At 41.4% G+C, this 19828-nt stretch overlaps 2 protein-coding genes across 2 annotated transcripts in view; one reads left to right on the top strand and one right to left on the bottom strand.

The window, feature by feature from the left end:
- The window catches only part of itga11a (integrin, alpha 11a), a 204435-nt gene that overhangs the window by 169186 nt on the left and 15421 nt on the right, over window positions 1–19828 (top strand). The window contains exons 22-28 of the mRNA XM_062032072.1: window positions 15022–15098; window positions 15241–15324; window positions 15397–15487; window positions 16941–17054; window positions 17473–17556; window positions 17634–17744; window positions 17861–17956. Coding sequence (XP_061888056.1) covers window positions 15022–15098; window positions 15241–15324; window positions 15397–15487; window positions 16941–17054; window positions 17473–17556; window positions 17634–17744; window positions 17861–17956 — 657 coding nt within the window. The remainder of the gene's footprint in view (window positions 1–15021; window positions 15099–15240; window positions 15325–15396; window positions 15488–16940; window positions 17055–17472; window positions 17557–17633; window positions 17745–17860; window positions 17957–19828) is intronic.
- LOC133664485 (uncharacterized protein K02A2.6-like) lies at window positions 6559–11402 on the bottom strand. The gene is made up of 2 exons (XM_062069144.1): window positions 8494–11402; window positions 6559–8415 (listed from the first exon to the last, which is right to left on the bottom strand). Exons 1-2 carry the CDS (start codon window positions 10991–10993, stop codon window positions 7007–7009), a joined length of 3909 nt encoding a protein of 1302 aa, XP_061925128.1. The 5' UTR covers window positions 10994–11402; the 3' UTR covers window positions 6559–7006.

The following is a 19828-nucleotide window of genomic DNA, read 5'->3' on the forward strand; positions in this document are numbered from 1 at the left end:
GACGGATGCGGGAGGAGATTTTTACAACAAAGTTCTAAATCTTAGTGATATATCAGATTGTAGGTGGGGGTTTTTTTTACCCTTCACGTTCATATTTCGCTGTGTTTATTGCATTTTCTTGCGTTTCGTTTGATTGTAAAATATGTCGATCGAGAGGGGGTGTGACATTCATATTTTGTCAATATTCAGTGTTTTGTCGTTAATAGTTAATATTGTAAATCCCACATTCCTTATTTTCATGTACATTCTGGGTGTCTTATTCAGTAGAAAATGTGAAATTCCGTTCCGTTTTTTAAGGCGGTCAGTCATAACATTTTTAGTGTTCCTAAAAATAGGACTCAATCATACTGTGCAGTAGATTTTCACAGCTTACATATATATATATATATATATATATGTTTATATATATATATATATATATATATATATATATATATATATATATATATATATATATATATATATATATATATATATATATATATATATATATATATATATATATGTCTTAATTAGATTATCCAAAAAATAGTGCTCGATACCGTGGTAGAGCGTAATATGTATGTGTGGGGAAAAAATCACAAGACTATTTCATCTCTACAGGCCTGTTTCATGAGGGGTTTTCCTCAATCCTCAGGAGATCTCCTGAGGATTGAGGGAAAACCCCTCATGAAACAGGCCTGTAGAGATGAAATAGTCTTGTGATTTTTTCCCCACACATACATATATATATATATATATATATATATATATATATATATATATATATATATATATATATATATATATATATATATATATATATATATATATATACATATCTGTGTGTGTATATATGTATACATATGTGTAAATTTAAATATATATATATATATATATATATATATATATATATATATATATATATATATATATATATATATATATATATATATATATATATATACCGGCCCCCAGACACATTTTTTTCTCTAATTTTGGCCCCCGAGTCAAAATAATTTCCCAGGCCTGGTGTAGCCAGTCTTACTCGCTAAGATTACTTTAAAGCTAGAGATGGGCACAGGGTTGTTTTCCAACCATGGAAACGAAGGAAGTGAGTGTGAAGGCAACGTTGATTTAAGAAAAAGCTCCGCTTCAAAATAAATTAAGCTTGTAAATTGCTACTCTACTCGGGATCCACAGGAATTCATGATATCAGCATAAAATCATGCCATCAAACAAACCCAAACACAGTGGGACATCTTTTTTGGGATGTCTTTTTAAAGTACATTCTATGGCTTAATACAGGCCAAATCCAGACAAGGAATCCCACCATACCGGCCCCCGAATTTAATTCAAACTTAGGAGACAAACATTTTTTTAAACAAATTCTTAAAAAAGGAGGAACTCGGACCACTGTAAACACATTGACAGATCTTTGCATTGGCATTTTTAACCTTGCTAGCAAACATTGTTGACTGGGGTCCAAACCTGTGATTTACAAAGCTGAGGTGTTCCTCAAAGCATCCCTTTAACCTTCCTCTTGTGTTAGCTTTCTGTTACCATCTCTTATGCTAACGCAGGGGTCGGCAACCTTTACCACTCAAAGAGCCATTTTGACGAGTTTCACAAATTAAAGATAACAATGGGAGCCACAAAACTCTTTTGAAATTTAAAATGAAATAACACTGCATACAAAGCTTTTTTTTTTCTTTAGGGCTATGTTTAAACCAGGGGTCTCAGGCACACGCCCCGGCCCGCACCTTATTATAACAATTTAATGTTAGTACAGCCTGCTAGTTTTACATTAACGGCGCTTGACAGCGTCATACTTGCCAACTCTCAAAGTCTTTCCGGGAGACACCCGAAATGTAGGGCGTGTTGGCACTGCCTTTAGCGCCCTCTACAGTCTGTACACACAGCGTATCCGCTCGGCCACATGTTAAATGCAGCTACTGCTTCCACACGAAAGTGACAGCAAGGCATACTTAGTCAACAGTCCCACAGCTTACACTGACGGTGTCCGTATAATTTAACACAACATTAACACTGTTACGTTACAAATATGCGCCACACTGTGAACCCACACCAAAAAAGAATGACAAACACATTTCTGGAGAACATCTGCACCGTAACACAACATAACACAACACATCGAATACCCAGAATCCCATGCAGCCCTAACTCTTCCGGTCTACATTGTACACCCCCCCTACCACCAAACCCCGCCCACCTCAACCGACGCACGAAGGGGGGTGGGGAAGGGGGTTGATGTGTGGGGGGGTGGTGGTGGTAGCGGGGGTGTACAATGTAGACTGGAAGAGTTAGGGCTGCATGGGATTCTGGGTATTCGTTCTGTTGTATTTATGTTGTTTAACGGTGCGGATGTTCTCCAGAAATGTGTTTGTCATTCTTTTTTGGTGTGGGTTCACAGTGTGGCGCATATTTGTAACGTAACAGTGTTAAAGTTGTATTAAAGTTGTTTTATACAGCTACCGTCAGTGTAAGCTGTGTGGCTGTTGAGTAAGTATGCCTTGCTGTCTTCTACGTGCGCAAGTAAAAGCTACATACACCATGTGGACGGGCTGGCACGGCGTTTGTACAGGCTATAGAGGATCAGAAAATGCAGTGCTATCATGGCATGCCCTTGATTAAGTTGTTAGGGTGTAAATTGGAGAATATTTGTCTCGGGAGATTTTAATTTTGTTGTAAGGGTGAAAACTGGAGAATATTTACCCCGGGAGATTTGCAAGAGAGGCACTGAGATCCGTAAGTCTCCTGGGAAAATCGGGAGGGTCGGCAAGTATGCAGCTGAGCCGCATCAGAGTGGTCAAAGAGCCGCATGCGGCTCCGGAGCCGCGGGTTGCCGACCCCTGTGCTAACGGGTCGGTTTTGACCCATGTCTTAAATCAGCTGTAAAATACACTAAAAAAAATTATCTATCATCTAATGTGTTTCTCATCTCTTGGTTACCTTGTTAGGCTTCCTTGTCCATGAAAATATTGGTTTGAATATTTTTGGTGTGGGCCATTGGGCCTTTTTTTTGTCGGTATACCCCTCGATTTCAATTTTAAAAAATGGTAAAATGAACTTCAAGAGAATCGTATAAATAAATAAAAGGTTGTTGTTACCTTATTATTAGTGAGGGGTATTAAAACTTATCTCTTAAATAAATTAGATGTATTTATTTTTTCATTTTAATAATTTTAACTATAGTAACATCTATGGTGTTACGGGTCAATTTCGACCCATATATATTTACTTCAAGAAAAAGGCTAAAAAGTATTTTTTTCAGCAACAGAACTTTCATACAAACACAAAATGAAAAGCAGAACAAGTCATAACACAAAAAAAGATTTGCAAGTTTAAACAAACAACAACCAATAAAGCAAATCAAACCAATAGAAATAAATTACTAGTTCCAAAACTAATAATAAGCTCAGGTTTATTTTTCTTCACTGTGCCCACCATGGTAAGTTTCCTCCTTAGAAGTTCTTGCCCAAGGTCATAGCTGGTAAAGAAATTGTCACAAGTGATATTGTGACCCTGCAGTCCAGTATAGTCATATCAAGGACCACACGTTTTCCTTGGTTTTTCTCAGGGATGCCACTCGCAGCTTTGCCTGTGTAAATCTGTAGATTCCAGGCATAGCTGGTTTTTGCATAACAGGCTGCCCAGATTTTTATGCCATACTTCCCTGGCTTACTGGGTATGTATTGTCAGAAGGGGCATTTTCCTCGGAAAGGGACAAGACGCTCATCCACTGTCACCTCTGGCCCTGGTTTGAACATCAGTGGAAGGAGCTGCACCCATCTGTCCCAGACATCCTTAATAGGGACAAGCTTGTCAGATCTTGCTCTGGTATCTCTGTTGACAAATCTGAGGACTCTTGATATCATATGAAAGGTCTGAAGTGACATTGTTGCCCGGAAAATATTTCTGCCTGTTGATGCGTCCCAGAGACTATCAGTGGCCTCGTTGCAGGATCTGTACACTCCAGCAATAAGAGGAACACCAATATAAGCATCCAAGTATTCCTCATCCATGTCTTTCCACATGTCGCCATGGACTTTTTTTCATTCAAGATTCGTGATAGCAATGATGACTCTTGTTAGTGACAATGTCATAAATAGCTCAAAACATGTCTTGATGTCAGTGGCTCTCATCACAGCAAACCTTGAGATCCCAGGGGTCATTTTGATGACATTTGCAGCAGCTGCCCTGCCATGTAAATCATAAAGTTAAAAAGTTAAAGTACCAATGATTGTCAAACACACTAGGTGTGGTGAAATGTGTCCTCTGCATTTGACCCATCCCCTTGATCACCCCCTGGGAGGTGAGGGGAGCAGTGGGCAGCAGCGGTGCCGCGCCAGGGAATCATTTTTGGTGATTTAACCACCAATTCCAACCCTTTATGCTGAGTGCCAAGCAGGGAGGTAATGGGTCCCATTTTTATAGTCTTTGGTATGACCCCGCGGGGGTGAGAATTCACAACCTACCGATCTCAGGGCGGACACTCTAACCACTAGGCCACTGAGTACTGATCTACACTACAGATCTTAAAATTTTTGGACTTGAATCTTTCTGCGGTAGTAGCTTCACCACCGGTGACCTCCTCATCAGACTCATCAGATGTGTATGTGTCTTCTGGATAATACTCCACATTGTCTTCCCCCTCAGAAACCTGTTCATCCGTATCACTATGCTGCTCTGTGTCCTCTCCCTCATTTTCGCCAAAATTATTATCCAGAATTTCATTCACTGTAAATCTTTTTTTTAATTTTTGCATGCTGCGAATTGGAGATGTGCACTCTACAAGTCACAAATTATATACTGAATTGACCTCACATGTCTGGACATGCCCGTCTTTGTTTGTTTTTGTACTGGATAACAAGGTAAAATGAGAATCCCCTAAAGCTCACATAATTGGGAGAGGAGCTGGCTGTCAGTGTGTTCAGTTTTGGCTCTAATAATTGCTTTATAATCTTATTTTTATAACTGGGTCGAAACCGACCCAAGGTCATCATTTCAACCAGAGCATTTTATAATTTAGTGGAAAAAAAAAAAGTTTTATTTTGTTGAAATAGAGGTTCCTGACAAAGTCAAAAAGCCTTGATGCAAAAAAATAAATGTATGTGGTTCTTTTATGCATTTAAAAACTAAAATGGGTCGGTGCCGACCCTAACACAAGACGAAGGCTAAATTCTCTCCTTTTTTGGCAGTGACACAATGTTTTCGGAACGTGATATAAGTAACAAAGGTGTTGCTGTAGCTTGTTTACTTCAGATGCAGTCAGTAGTTATTTTTTCCAACTTCAGTAGTTTGAGACATTTGTGATTAAGGGCTATATAAGTAAACTTTGATTGATTGATTGATTGATTGATTGATTGATTGATTGATTGATTGATTGATTGATTGATTGATTGATTGATTGATTGATTGATTGATTGATTGATAGTTACACTAGTAACGTTCCTCAAGGTTCTCTTTTAGGTCCTCTGTTTTTTTTCTTCTGAGAGATTCACTATTTTGCAGCAGATTCTTAAAAACACTGGAGTATTGGTCATTTGCAAAACATTCTTAAAAGCTCCTGTTTCTAGCAAGATAAACCGATCAATATCAAACGTCTCCTGTGGAGGCAGCTGGTTCTTTAGAATATACAAAAAAAGAAAAATAATGAAGGGAGAAGCCATCCCGTCCTTAGCTTTCTGGAAAATTGGCCCCCAAAACAAATTATTTCCCTGGTCAATAATATAACGATTTGCTATTGTGCTGTCACTTGTACTTGATAAATGGTTTTGCTCCAGGTCTGACCGCAACTGAAAAAAATGAAAAGGTCTTGTAATGTCATATGTAGTATCAAATCTTGGTTTACCTGCATTTTTAGAATGTAAAGCGGAAATCTCAACTCTTTTGTACCAGATAAAGTGAATTATACAAGTGAAATGGCCTTCAGCAGTTCCTGAGAGGAACTGCTTGCTTGTTGCATGAAACTAAAGCCTTGTTTCCATAATTCAGGCTCAGTTTGATATGGTGAATATTTTGTGCATTAAAATAATTGATGTGTCCAATCCCCATTTTTCGGAAAGTATTACAATACACCCACCCCTAGCAATTGACATCCTTGATTGGTTGGCAGAGAATTAGCTCAGGTTGCACATAATTGAAGCAATACAAAATATTGTTTAAAAAGAAACAAGAAGCAGGGCTCTGGTTAGGTTTGCTGGAAATTTGCTTTATTAAATCCTATATACCCTTTAGGTGTAATTATAAATTATTTCCCAAGCTGGACTGAACACCAGTCAGTCACAGGAGAACACAGGCATATAACCTAAATGGAAATGTAGGTTATATGCAGCCCACAATGGGGAATATGTTTCAAATATACTCAGTTTACATTAGCTATTCATGCCTTAATGTTACTCAACTTTAAGAGTGCACAGAAAAACAAGGGAAATAATATTTCTGCATTTTCAACATAGATTGTAAAAAATATGCAATACAGTCCTCCCGTGTTTATTGCGGGGAATTGATTCCAGGCCTAACCGTGGTAAACAAATTGTGGTAACTTGTGCTCTTTTTCAAGGACCACTGGAAAAGGTTCTTAGCCGAAATACACTTTATTAAAGTACTGCAGAGTTACTATTAATACAGACACGGAGCCGACGTAACATTGCTGTCTATCGGAGGATCACGTACACAACCCCGAAGTCCTAGGGACATCACATAGTAAACAGCACATGCGAAAATCATCCATTCCTTATCCTACAGCGACACCAAGTGGGCACTTGGCTATATTGCCGTTGTTCTAATGAGTGCAACTTAATAATGCTTTCATGAATGTTCACATTATAACACTTCTCCCCCTTTAGATTCCAACATTCCCAAAAATATAAATGGACTTTGAGAAAACCCAAAACGGTGGTTATCATTAGCTGGCGTACACATAAACTTAAAGTACTGTCTCAGCAACTGTTTAGCAATATAAACCTGAAAACATGAAAACATGGCAGATTTAAACTTTCAGTCACACATTCAGTCTGTCTGGAGGTTTGCGAGTGCGATGCGACCTTCGCACTACCTCTGGTGACCCAGCAGACACCGCTGGTGTGGGTGACTTCGGTGGATCTGGTGTAGGGAGACTGGGAGAGGTCTGGATGTCAGTGTGAGAGTGTCCATCCTCTCCAGAGGAAACAGAAGCCTCTGTCCTTGTCTCAGACTCTGGCGAACCCACCCCTACTGCTGTTGGTCCAGCCCCTGGAAACTCAGTGGAACTGTCTGTCTCTGAGCCTGTATCCTGCCGCAGGCGCACATGGTCCTGATGTCTGCGGAAGATACGTCCATCAGTCAGCTTAACAACGTAGGAAACTGGCCCACTCCTCTTGAGAATAATCCCAGGTAGCCACTGCTGGTTGTTGTTGCTGCTGAAGTTTCTCACATAGACACAGTCATCTGGTTTCAACTGTCTCTCACGTGCATGTTGATCATGTCTTTCTTTCTGTTTTTCCTGCTTTCCCTGCACTTTTGCCTTCATGTCCGGACGCAGCAGGTCCAGTCTTGACTTGGGCCGACGCCCCATCAGCATCTCTGCTGGCGTGCGCCCCGTTGTAGTCTGTGGCGTGAGGCGGTATTTAAACAGGAATCGTGAAAGCTGAGTGCTGAGTGAGTCACCTGTCATTCGCTTCAGGCCCTCCTTCACTGTCTGAACAGCCCGCTCCGCCAGTCCATTTGAGGCTGGGTGGAAAGGAGCTGTTCTTATGTGATGAATGCCGTTCTGTTGCATGAACTCACTGAACAACTCGCTGGTGAAAGTCGGACCATTATCAGTGACTAGTGTGTCAGGCAAGCCGTGTACTGCAAACACTTGCCTGAGTTTGTCGATGGTTGTGGGGGCTGTGATGTTGCTCATGATGTGGGCCTCAATCCATTTAGAATGCGCATCCACCATTAGGAGAAACATCTGCCCCTTAAAAGGGCCCGCAAAGTCCATATGTAGCCTAGACCAGGGACGGTCTGGCCACTCCCATGGGTGCAAAGGAGCAGGTGGAGGCATGTTCTGATTAATCTGACACTGCGTGCATCCTTTCACTTTGTCCTCCAGATCCTTATCCAGTCCTGGCCACCAGACATAGGATCTTGCGAGGCTTTTCATCCGCGATGCACCTGGATGAGTCTCATGTATTTCCTCCACAATCTGTGAACGGCCTGGGGGAGGTACAATGACCCTCGCACCCCAAAAGATGCAGCCATCTTGCAGACTCAGTTCAGTTTTACGTTTAGTATAAGGCCTCAACTCCTCTCCTTCTATCACACTGGGCCAGCCTTGTAAAAGGAAAGTTTTTACTTGGGACATGACTGGGTCCCTCTCTGTCCACTGTTTGATCCGGGATGCTTTCACAGGTGTCTCTTCCAGCTTTTCCAGTGAGAAAACAGTCTCTGGAGGCACATAAGTAACAGCAGGCGTGTCAGGTAAAGGCAGCCGACTCAGTGCATCGGCATTTGCGTTATCCTTACCTGCTCTGTACTCTATGGCGTACTGGTAGGCTGACAGTGTGAGCGCCCAACGTTGTATCCTGGCTGAGGCCAGCGGTGGGATACATTTGGTCTCACTGAACAGGCTCATCAGTGGCTTATGGTCTGTGTAGATCTTGAATGCGCGACCATAGAGATACTGATGAAAGCGCTTGACAGCGAACACGATGGCCAGACCTTCTTTGTCTAGCTGTGAGTATCCCTGCTCCGCTTTTGTCAGGGTACGTGAAGCAAAGCCAACCGGCTTCTCTGATCCGTCCTCCATTACATGCGAAAGAACTGCCCCGACTCCATAGGGCGAGGCGTCGCATGAAAGTGTTATCTGTTTATCCGGGTCATAGTGAACCAGGAGCGTTGCTGAATGGAGGAGCTCTTTCACTTCCTTGAAAGCTGCCTCCTGCTCCTCACACCACTGCCATTTCGTGTCATTGTGAAGCAAATTGTACAGTGGGGCCAAAACTTTTGAGAGGTCGGGCAGAAACTTGCCATAATAGTTCACCATGCCTAAGAACGATCTGAGTTCAGTGATGCATTTGGGGTTTGGAGCTTCCTTAATAGCTCTCACTTTGTCTTCCACTGGGCAGAGTCCCTGTGCTGTGATCCTGTGTCCCAGATAGGTCACACTTGGTGCTAGAAACACACATTTGCTGCGCTTTAATCGCAGCCCTGCTTCTGAGAGTCTCTTCAGCACCTCTTCCAAGTTAGCCAGATGCTCCACCTCCGTGGCCCCTGTGACCAAAATATCATCTAAGTACACTGCTACATGCGGAATCCCCTGCAGCAGAGTGTCCATTGTTCTTTGGAAAATGGCAGGACTGGATGCCACTCCAAACACCAGGCGATTGTATTTGAATAAACCTTTGTGTGTGTTGATCGTGACGTACTCTTTTGAATCCTCGTCGAGCAGTAGCTGTTGGTAGGCCTGGCTCATGTCCAGCTTTGTGAACAGCTTACCCCCTGCCAGGGTAGCAAACAGGTCGTCTATGCGTGGCAATGGATACTCCTCCAGCTTAGAGACCTGATTCACTGTGACTTTGTAGTCCCCGCATATCCGTGCAGTTTTGTCCTCCTTTAACACTGGAACAATGGGTGCTGCCCACCTTGAAAACTGGACGGGCTTGATGATGCCCAGCTTCTGTAATCGTTCCAGTTCCTCTTCAACTTTGCCTTTCATGGCATAGGGCACTGCTCTGGGCTTGAAAAACCTAGGTGTGGCTTCAGGGTCAACATGGAGCTTTACTGTCATGCCCTTAAGTGTTCCCAGCTCATCCTTGAACACATCACTGTATCGCTGCAGAGTGACCTCTGTTGTGCTTGCATATTTTATTTCATGCCAGTTGAGTCGGATTTTTCTAAGCACATCGCGGCCCAAAAGACTGGGCCCTCTGCCTTTAGCGATCACCAGCCTGCCTTTAGCTTTTTGACCCTCTGCTAAAATGTCCACATAAACCACTCCCAAATGAGGAATGGGCTGCCCTGTATAGGTCCTAAGTTTGAGCTTTGATGGGCGGATGGGAGGCTGGTTAAACCCCCACGTCCTCCTGTAAGTGTCTTCACTGATAACGGAGGCTGTAGCTCCTGAATCAATCTCAAACTTAATGTCCTGCCCTCCTACAGTGACTGTTGCATAGTAAGGCTCAGGTGGTTCTTCATCCGTTTCCACACCAAACATGTTAAAAGAACACACAGCCTCTTTATCTTCTTCATCTAGGTGATGTGTGGCTGCCTGAGCCTGCTGCATTTTTCCCAGCCCCGGCTTGCCCTTCCCCTTTGAGCTTCTGCACTTTTTGGCTAAATGTCCCTTTTTGTTACAAGCATGACAAACAACGTCTTTAAATTTACAGTCATTTGCATAGTGTCCCCCTCCACAACGAAAACACTCCACTTTTCTTTCATGCTTACCAGTCTCTCTCCTGACATGGTGCACTGCTGCTGTTTGTGCTCCTCCATGTCCTTTCTGGATATCCTTGGCATTATTAGCAGCCATCTCCATGCCTTGGGAGATTTCCAGAGCTTTCTTGAACGTCAGTGGTGGAGTTTCCCCCAGCAGGCGGCGTTGTGTGGCGTCATTATTAATGCCGCACACTAATCTGTCACGTAGCATATCATCTAACACTGCCCCGAAATCACAATGTTCTGACAGCTGCCGTAACTCGGCTACAAAGTTAGCCACAGACTGACCTTGCCTCCTGAAGTAGCTGTGAAACTTGAATCTTTGGACTATCACAGAAGGTTTTGGATTGTGGTGGTTTCCCACGAGCGTGACAAGATCATCATATGGGATCTCTCCCGGTTTCCGCGGTGTGGCCAAGTTCCTTATCAACTTATAAGTCTTTGCTCCACACGCACTCAGGAGAATAGAGCGCTTTTTATCCTCTTCTGTAATCCCATTAGCAGAGAAAAAGTGTCCCAACCTTTCTTCATACTCCGTCCAGTCCTCGTGTCCCTCCACAAATTCACCGACAGTCCCATATGTAGCCATCCTAGCTTGAGGCTCCCTCTCCACGCAGCTCTTCTGTAGCTCCGGGTGCCTTTTTTATTTCCTCTTCAAGCTGCTCCTCTGCAGCCGCCGACACACACTGCCGTCCTCCGTTCTGCTTCACTGCTGCGAACTGCGTCTCTCCTCTGTGTTTTTCCTCGGCGCCGTCGGTCACGCACGGCCGCCTAGCTTACTTAGCACACTTAGCTTAGCTTACAAAACAACAAACCGGAGACACACGAAAAAAACAAAAACCAGTTCACCTCGTCGCCAAAAATATGTGGTAACTTGTGCTCTTTTTCAAGGACCACTGGAAAAGGTTCTTAGCCGAAATACACTTTATTAAAGTACTGCAGAGTTACTATTAATACAGACACGGAGCCGACGTAACATTGCTGTCTATCGGAGGATCACGTACACAACCCCGAAGTCCTAGGGACATCACATAGTAAACAGCACATGCGAAAATCATCCATTCCTTATCCTACAGCGACACCAAGTGGGCACTTGGCTATATTGCCGTTGTTCTAATGAGTGCAACTTAATAATGCTTTCATGAATGTTCACATTATAACACAAATGTACGATTTCTATTAATAAATCAAATAATGTAATCGTTAAAGAATAAGTAAAAAAAATTTTTAACACAATCAGAGCCCTCTAATTATGAAATAACACCCATAGTCATAGTCGCCTTTACACTTATGTCATCCATTATAATAGCTTTGAGTGAGTTCTACTGTAGATTACAGTACTTACTGGTAACTCAGAGGATCCTCCAAGTGTCACTGCTTTAGCCGTCACCCGGCCACTACAACAGCACCGCAGCTATGTGGAAATACTTCAGCACAACCTGGGTAATTCCTCTAAATTAGAACTTTGCTTTGATGTGCTGAAACCACATTGTTCTGCAAATACTCCACAGTTGCAGCTTTGACCATTAGCCGTATTGTTAGCATTTCTTATCCTGCGTTGTCATTCCACATCGCTCACAAGGTTCACCAATGTTATGTGGAGCTGTGTTATGGATGTCGAAGATAAAGTGCATCCTTGAAACAGTTTATTTCAGTTTAGCATTGACCGGACAGCTGCTGATAGCTGATAGCAGTCTTGTTAGCATCAAGTCACATCGAGCCTTGGTATGTGCCGCTGTTGTTTTTTGATATTGCTCGTGTCAAAGGCTTACCAATGTGGAGATGTGTTATCGATGAGGTAGGAGGGGAAATTGAAGTGCGTCAAAATGTTGTTCTGCAAAAAGTAGGTCAACTTGATTGTTGCAGATTTGCTGCCTGTTGTTGTCAACATTAACCTCAAACCAAAAGTCTTGCTTGGGGACTACAGTATGGGTCATCACAACAAAATGCAAAATAAGACAAATACTGCACTGACATAAATACATTTAAGACTTCAGTTAACACTTAATCTAAGCCAAAAATATGTAAAATATGCTTTTTTTATATTGAGAGAAAAAGCCTGCAAGTAGTGAAGCCGCAATATTTGAAGCGCAATGTGACAACACTGACACCAATATATAAAAAAGTAATTTTTGGGCCTTGACCCATGGAAGGTAATTGACAGCGTAGATAAAGTATGTATGGTTTATGGTTTAGATTTATTTCGAACATGCATACAATTACAACATTATACATCACAATTTCCAGTTTCTCCTTTCAACATGTTCGAAAAGGAGTAGGGAGAAGCAGAGCTTCTTTAATCCCACCCTTTTACATTACATAGCAATTGCTAACACTTGTGTTCACTTCCTGTGCTCAATTTATTCACAATACACTCCACAAATAATAATATTAAAAATAAATAATTAGTGAAGTAAGTTGTATATCATATGATGAGATAAATAAGATTATCAATAAGTTCAGAATGTTTATCACGGTTCTTCTTCTTTGTACTTTGTTAACACTAAGTTTGAACAGTTTCTTAAATTGTATCATCTCAGTACACTGTTTGATTTCTTTACTTAATCCATTCTATAATTGAATTGTACATACGGATATACTCAAGGTTTTCAGTGTTGTACGTGCATACAAATATTTTAAATTACATTTTTCTCTAGGGTTATATTTCTTCTCTTTTGTTGAGAAGAATTATCGTACGTTGTTGGGTACAAGGTTTTAGTTTGCTTTGTACATCATTTAAGCTTTTAGCAAATTCACCATATATTTTGGAATTGTAATATTTTCGATTCAATAAATAAACAGTTTGAGTGTTCTCTATATCCAACATTATGTATTATTCTAACTGATCTTTTTTGTAATACGGTTAGTGACTGAAGTGGTTTTTTTTGTAGTTCTATCCCCATATTTCCACACAATAACTCAGATATGGTAACACTAGCGAGCAGTAAAGAATATGAAGTGTTTTTTGGTCCAATGATATCAATTTATTTTTTATATACTTTTTTTTTTTTTTTTTAAGTACCAATGATTGTCACACACACACTAGGTGTGGCGAAATTATTCTCTGCATTTGACCCATCACCCTTGATCACCCCCTGTTATCATCAATCATTACACCAAAAATGTGATTTAATTTACCCCTTAAATTTATATTCCGTCTATTTGTATTTGTGTTTGACTTTCCCTTCTACTGTTACTGAATAGCATTATTTTTGTTCTACTGAGATTTAAGGATAGTCTGTTTTTATCAAACCATCTCTTTAATTTATTAATTTCTTCTATTATTTGTATTAGCTTCTGTGTGTTCTCTCCTGAACAAAACGCTCTTGTATCTTCCGTGAATAATACCAACTTTAACCTTACCAATGTTATTTATATAAAGATTGAACAATTTTGGTCTCAGTATTGTCATGATCCGTTGCCCGGATCAAGTTTTGTTTAGTTTTGTTCTATTAGTACCACTACCTCAGTTCTGTTTTCAGCACCCCTGGGTTTGTTTGGGGGGGTGTACTGTCATGATTACTTATTCACGTTGTGCGCCACTCGCGTCCACCTTCTCAGCGGCCACGGATGCGGCCGTTCCGTGGTCGCCCGCCTCACCTGATGCAGCGGCGTTCCATTCGCCGCCGCCACTTGACTTGTCCCCAGTGGATTCGGGGACACTTGGCCTGGCGACCCACCACCAAGTCCTCCCTCCACCCTCCCGTGACTCTTGAACTTGTTTTTTTTTTGGTATTCTGGGGATATCTGGAATCTGTCCTTTAGGGGTGGGGGTACTGTCATGATCTGTTGCCCGGATCATGTTTTGTTTGGATTTGTTCTACTAGTTCCACTACCCCAGTTCTGTTTTCAGCACCTCTGGGTTTGTGTTTTGGTTACCATGGGTGTTGATTAGTTTCACCTGCCTCTGATTAGTGTTCGGCACGCTCACCTGCTGCCGGGCACTAATCAGAGAGTTACTTATTCACGTTGTGCGCCACACTCGGTCTGGCTTCCTTATTCGCAGTATGCAACATGTTACGTTGATTAATTCCTGATTCTATGTTTCTCGACTCCTGATTCCTGTGCTAAATTTTTGCCTTAGCTCCCTGTGCGATCGGCATGTGTCTCTTTTCTTTGTTTCCTGTCTTTTTGTATGACAAATACATCATATCCTACCTGCACGCTTCGTCCGGAGTTTCTCGTCTGCATCCAGGGAGAACGACCATGCATAAACATGCGACCCAATCGTGACAAGTATTGATCCCTGTGGTACGCCACAGAATATATTTAGCATGTGTGTTCGCCGGGCTTTACCTATTGCTTCCTGTTGGTTAAGTAGCTTCTAATCCAGTTTAAGACCAACCCTCTGATGTCATACCGTTCTAATTTTTTGATTAAGATATTGTGATTAATTGTGTCAAATGCTTTAGTTAGTCCATAAACACTGCCTCATGTATGGATTATGTGTGGGCATTGTTTAATAACTTAGATAGAAGCTTCGTTGTGCCCAATTACAGATTGCCAATAATGCTTTTCTAGTTTTCAACTCTGATGACAACAGCTAAAAGTTGGCATGTCTTGTGTTTGTTCATAATGTGCAAGAATGCCAATTAAAAATGTATTTTTCTTGTGTAGGTATTGTTTCGTTTGGAGTTTGAGTTCAGCCGCAGCGTTTTCCTCAATCACCTCAGAGTCATGCTGGAAGCAAGCAGGTGTGGACATGCCATACGTACAAAACTGTGTTTGCATCTTGACAAGTGAATGGATGTGCCATGCCATTAGTGCCCGTCGTGATTCTCAACAAAAAATAACACATTTGAATGACTTTCCTTGTATAAATGTGTCTTACAACAGCAATGGTGAGGAAGTGAGCACAGCTGACAATTTCATTGGCATCTATTACTCACTGCAATACGAGGCAGATCTTCTTTTCACAAGGTTTGTCATTCATTGAATGCTAATTGCTTGCCAGACGTTTCGTTGTTCATTGTTGTTCTTCACTTCAAAAAGGGATTCAAATCCAACTCGATATGAGATCAAGCCTGAGCTATCACTGGAGGAGCCTGGAGTTACTGGACCCCCTTTTAACTTCACTTTTCAGGTGAGAGCTAACTGTGCAATCATGGCTTAGTCTGTCAGAGAACTTTGGTAGTGTCATGGCCGTGCCATGTGTACGTGGGTAAATCTCACTCCCTGACAATAGCTAGCTTGGACTTTTAGCTCGGTAGTTAGAATGCTCGTCTCTTATGCCGGACGACCCAGGTTCGAGTCACGGGCGTACCAATAAGCAGGGACTGAACCATGCAGATTACAGTGGTGCCGTGACCCGGATGAGGGTGATATTTAGAGGCGTAAGTGTAATGGACGCCAACTAGTGTGGCTTGGTCATGTGTATGTTGATATACAGTAGTGGTCAAAAGTTTACGTACACTTGTAAAGAACATAATGTCATGGTTGTCTTGAGTTTCCAATAATTTCTACAACTCTTATTTTTTTGTGATAGAGTGATTGGAGCACATACTTGTTTGTCACAAAAGACATTCATGAAGTTTGGTTCTTTTATGAATTTATTATGTTGACCACAGAACTTTCCTCCAGAAGGTCTTATCTTTGTCCATGTGATGTCAGATGAAACAAAAATTGAGCTGTTTGGCCACAATACCCAGCAATATGTTTGGAGGAGAGGCCTTTGATCCCAGGAACACCAGGCATACCGCCAAGCATGGTAGTAGTAGTATTATGCTCTGGGCCTGTTTTACTGCCAATGGAACTGGTGCTTTACAGAGAGTAAATGGGACAATGAAAAAGGAGGATTACCTCCAAATTCTCCAGGACAACCTAAAATCTTCAGCCTGGAGGTTCGGTCTTGGGCGCAGTTGGGTGTTCCAACAGGACATTGACCCCAAACACACGTCAAAAGTGGTAAAGGAATGGCTAAATCAGGCTAGAATTAAGGTTTTAGAATGGCCTTCCCAAAGTCATGACTTAAACGTGTGGACAATGCTGAAGAAACAAGTCCATGTCAGAAAACCAACAAATTTAGCTGAACTGCACCAATTTTGTCAAGAGGAGTGGTCAAAAATTCAAGCAGAAGCTTGCCAGAAGCTTGTGGATGGCTACCAAAAGCGCCTCATTGCAGTGAAACTTGCCAAGGGACATGTAAGCAAATATTAACATTGCTGTATGTATATTTTTGACCCAGCAGATTTGGTCACATTTTCAGTAGACCCATAACAAATTCATGAATGATTTTTGTGACCAACAAGTATGTGCTCCAATCACTCTATCACAAAAAAATAAGAGTTGTAGAAATTATTGGAAACTCAAGAGAGCCATGACATTATGTTCTTTACAAGTGTATGGAAACGTTTGACCACGACTGTACTTTACTTCCTGACAAGCTTAAGAGCAGTGCTGGTTAACGGATTGATAGCTCGGTAGACAGCATGCTTTGCCTCTTGTGCTGGATAACCCACCTTCGTGTCCCGGGTGGAACAAAAAGCAGGAACTGAACCAGAACACAATTAACTCCATTAAATTGCTGTTTGTTTCAGATCCAGAACCTTGGCTACTTTCCTGTTAAAGATCTACAGCTCAACATTGAGGTCCCAGAAATGACAAAAAACGGAAATCAGCTGCTACAGATTTCTGATTTCCATATCGACAAGGTAAATGTAGCGAGCATAATAATTGGCCAAAATCTCAGGGGTATTCAACCGATTGCAACTGCACTGTTCACTGAGATTGGTCAGATCTAGTCAGAGTCCAATTTCAGTCTAATACATTGGTCAAATTTAGTCTGAGTCCAATCAAATTCTATTAGCATGAACTGATGAAGCCGGTTCAGGTGAGAGGCGAAACTTCTTCTAAGAAAAACTGAACAGTCCAGTTACGATCGATTAAATGCACTGAGTACAACGAGCTGGATGAATGACAACAGCCATAGGAAACTGTCCAAATGTTTGACTTTTGATTGCCACATTACCTTTTTCAAACAAATGAAAAGTTGGTTTGCTTCAGAACTACCACAAGCGCACAGATGCAGAACGTTCTTGCTAACAGATATTTCCCTCCCGTGTCTACCAGAGAGATGGCACATACTGTTTACCACCTCAGCATGTGGCCCAGAGCAGGGCGTCACCCGAGGACCTTACCCGCTTCTCTCGTTTGGTACCGTACAGTACACCCCAGCCAGAATCACTAAGAAAGAAGATTTTAACCTACATTTTTGACCCTTGTGGTTACAGAATCGAACCAACACCCTGATACTGCCGATACAATGCAGCGTCAATGTGGCTTCCTACAGAGAGATCTCAGTTAGAATCACTGGGGCTCTACGAGTACATACTTTACATGAAGTGAGTATATGACTCACTTTTGAGGACAGATACACACTTTTTCTATCAATGTATCTCTTGGTTAATCTTCAGTACATTCAGGGTTTTGTAAAATGAAACATGTCTTTCCTGTTTAGCTGAAGTTTAAAATCCTTGAACTGGTCACCAGTGCAACAGTAGAGCTGCCCTCCACCAGTCACATGTTTCTACATGAAGAGCGACCCATCAGAAATGTGAGTCAACAACAGCACTGCCTGAGGCGCTTTATTTTCTATAATACATTTTCAATACGATATTTGAAAAATAGTTTTGCTCCAGTATTTGCGCTACTCCAAAAGTAAGAGCTTTTCAGCTTTCGGGTGGAATTTCAGGAAGAAGATAACACCCACTTTAATCTTTACAGGTGAATATTATTAATATATAATATTATTATTAATTATGAATGTATTCAATAATACATAACAACACTGATTTTGATGCCTTATTATGTTTGTATTTTTGGAACAATGACTATATTTAAAAAACCAAAAACTCACACTATATATATGTATGTATGTATGTATGTGTATATATATATATATATATATTTTTTTTTAAAATATTTTTTCATATATTAGGCGCACCGGATTATAGAGCGCATTAAAGGAGCCATATTAGTAGTATTTTTTTCTAAATTGAAACAAAACGCCAGATAATATGTCTTACCTTATACACTAGAGATGCGCGGATAGGCAATTATTTCATCCGCAACCGCATCACAAAAGTCGTCATCCACCCGCCATCCATCCGAACTAACATTTTATCAAAACCACAACCGCCCGCCACCCACCACCCACCCGTTGTTATATATCTAATATATATAACAACGACATTCAATGCGTGCCACGCATTGATATCTCTTGGCCACGCATTAGAGGCTAAGAGGTATTAATACGTGATAATATTATTTATCATTATTATAATATTATTGTCATTTCCATTAAGAAAGTGTTGACTATTATTGTTATTTTTTTCCCCTGGTCTTTAGTATTCCCTTTTTTAGTTTGTCGCGTACCACGTTTGCAGCCGGCGTTGCCATCTTTTTATTTGTTTCTTCTTCTGTTGTGTTGTGGTGTGCTGTGTCACGCCAAAATTCTTCCCCCTACAAAAACCTTCCCTCCCCCATTTACTTCCGGGGCTGCGTCCAATAAAATCACAAAGTTGCCGGGGGTCCTCAACCTGCACGCGATTGTCCTGTTTCGCGCATGTACAAAAAAAAAAACAATAATCAATTTCTTCAGATTCCAGCAGCTGTCAAAGATGAAGTATCCTTCCAGCGACGGGCAGTCAAAGCCGAAGTGCTATCGATCGCTGTCAATAACGTAAGAGGAAACATGACCACGGAAGTAAATGGGGGGGGGGGAGGTTTTTGTAGGGGGAAGAAATTTGGTGTGACAGCTGCAGCAGTGCCTGATGAATAATTGCCTGTTTCAAAGAGTGCTGCTCGTTTTTCGTATGTGGGTAACAACATTTAACTATGTATATATATTTCCGAATTGGTTCAACCGCCACCTGCCCGAATCTATTTAAAATCTATTTTTTTCGTCATGCATACGCCCGACCCGCGGATTATCCGCGGACTCCGCAGTTGTGTCCGCAAACCGCGCATCTCTATTATACACACACCATAATAATACTCATATGTTTAATGTGCCGACAGTCCTTCAAGCGGTGCGGCTTCATAGCTTACCAAAGTCGTACCAAAACATTTTGATAGATTTTTGAGCGCCGTGAGTAATGTTCTATATTTTCAATGGAACATATAAAATGTTGGTGTTGTTTACTTGAGACCTATTCCAATCATAGTGCTGTCTACACCAGGGTTGTCAAACGTACGGCCCGAGGGCCGGATCAGGCCCGCGGACAGGTTTTATCCGGCCCGCGGGATGACTTTGCTAAGTATAAAAATTAACCTGAAATTTTTGAATGAAAGAAACATCTGTTCTAAATGTGGCCACTGGATGTCGCAATAGCAATTATTTGTATCTTTGTAGATGATGCTATATATGTACAAAATAAACCACATGGTGTTAGTGCACCAGTCGAGGAAAATGATCAAACTACAT

This window comes from Entelurus aequoreus, linkage group LG02, assembly GCF_033978785.1.
Source record: "Entelurus aequoreus isolate RoL-2023_Sb linkage group LG02, RoL_Eaeq_v1.1, whole genome shotgun sequence".
In the NCBI taxonomy this organism is placed as follows: Eukaryota; Metazoa; Chordata; class Actinopteri; order Syngnathiformes; family Syngnathidae; genus Entelurus; species Entelurus aequoreus.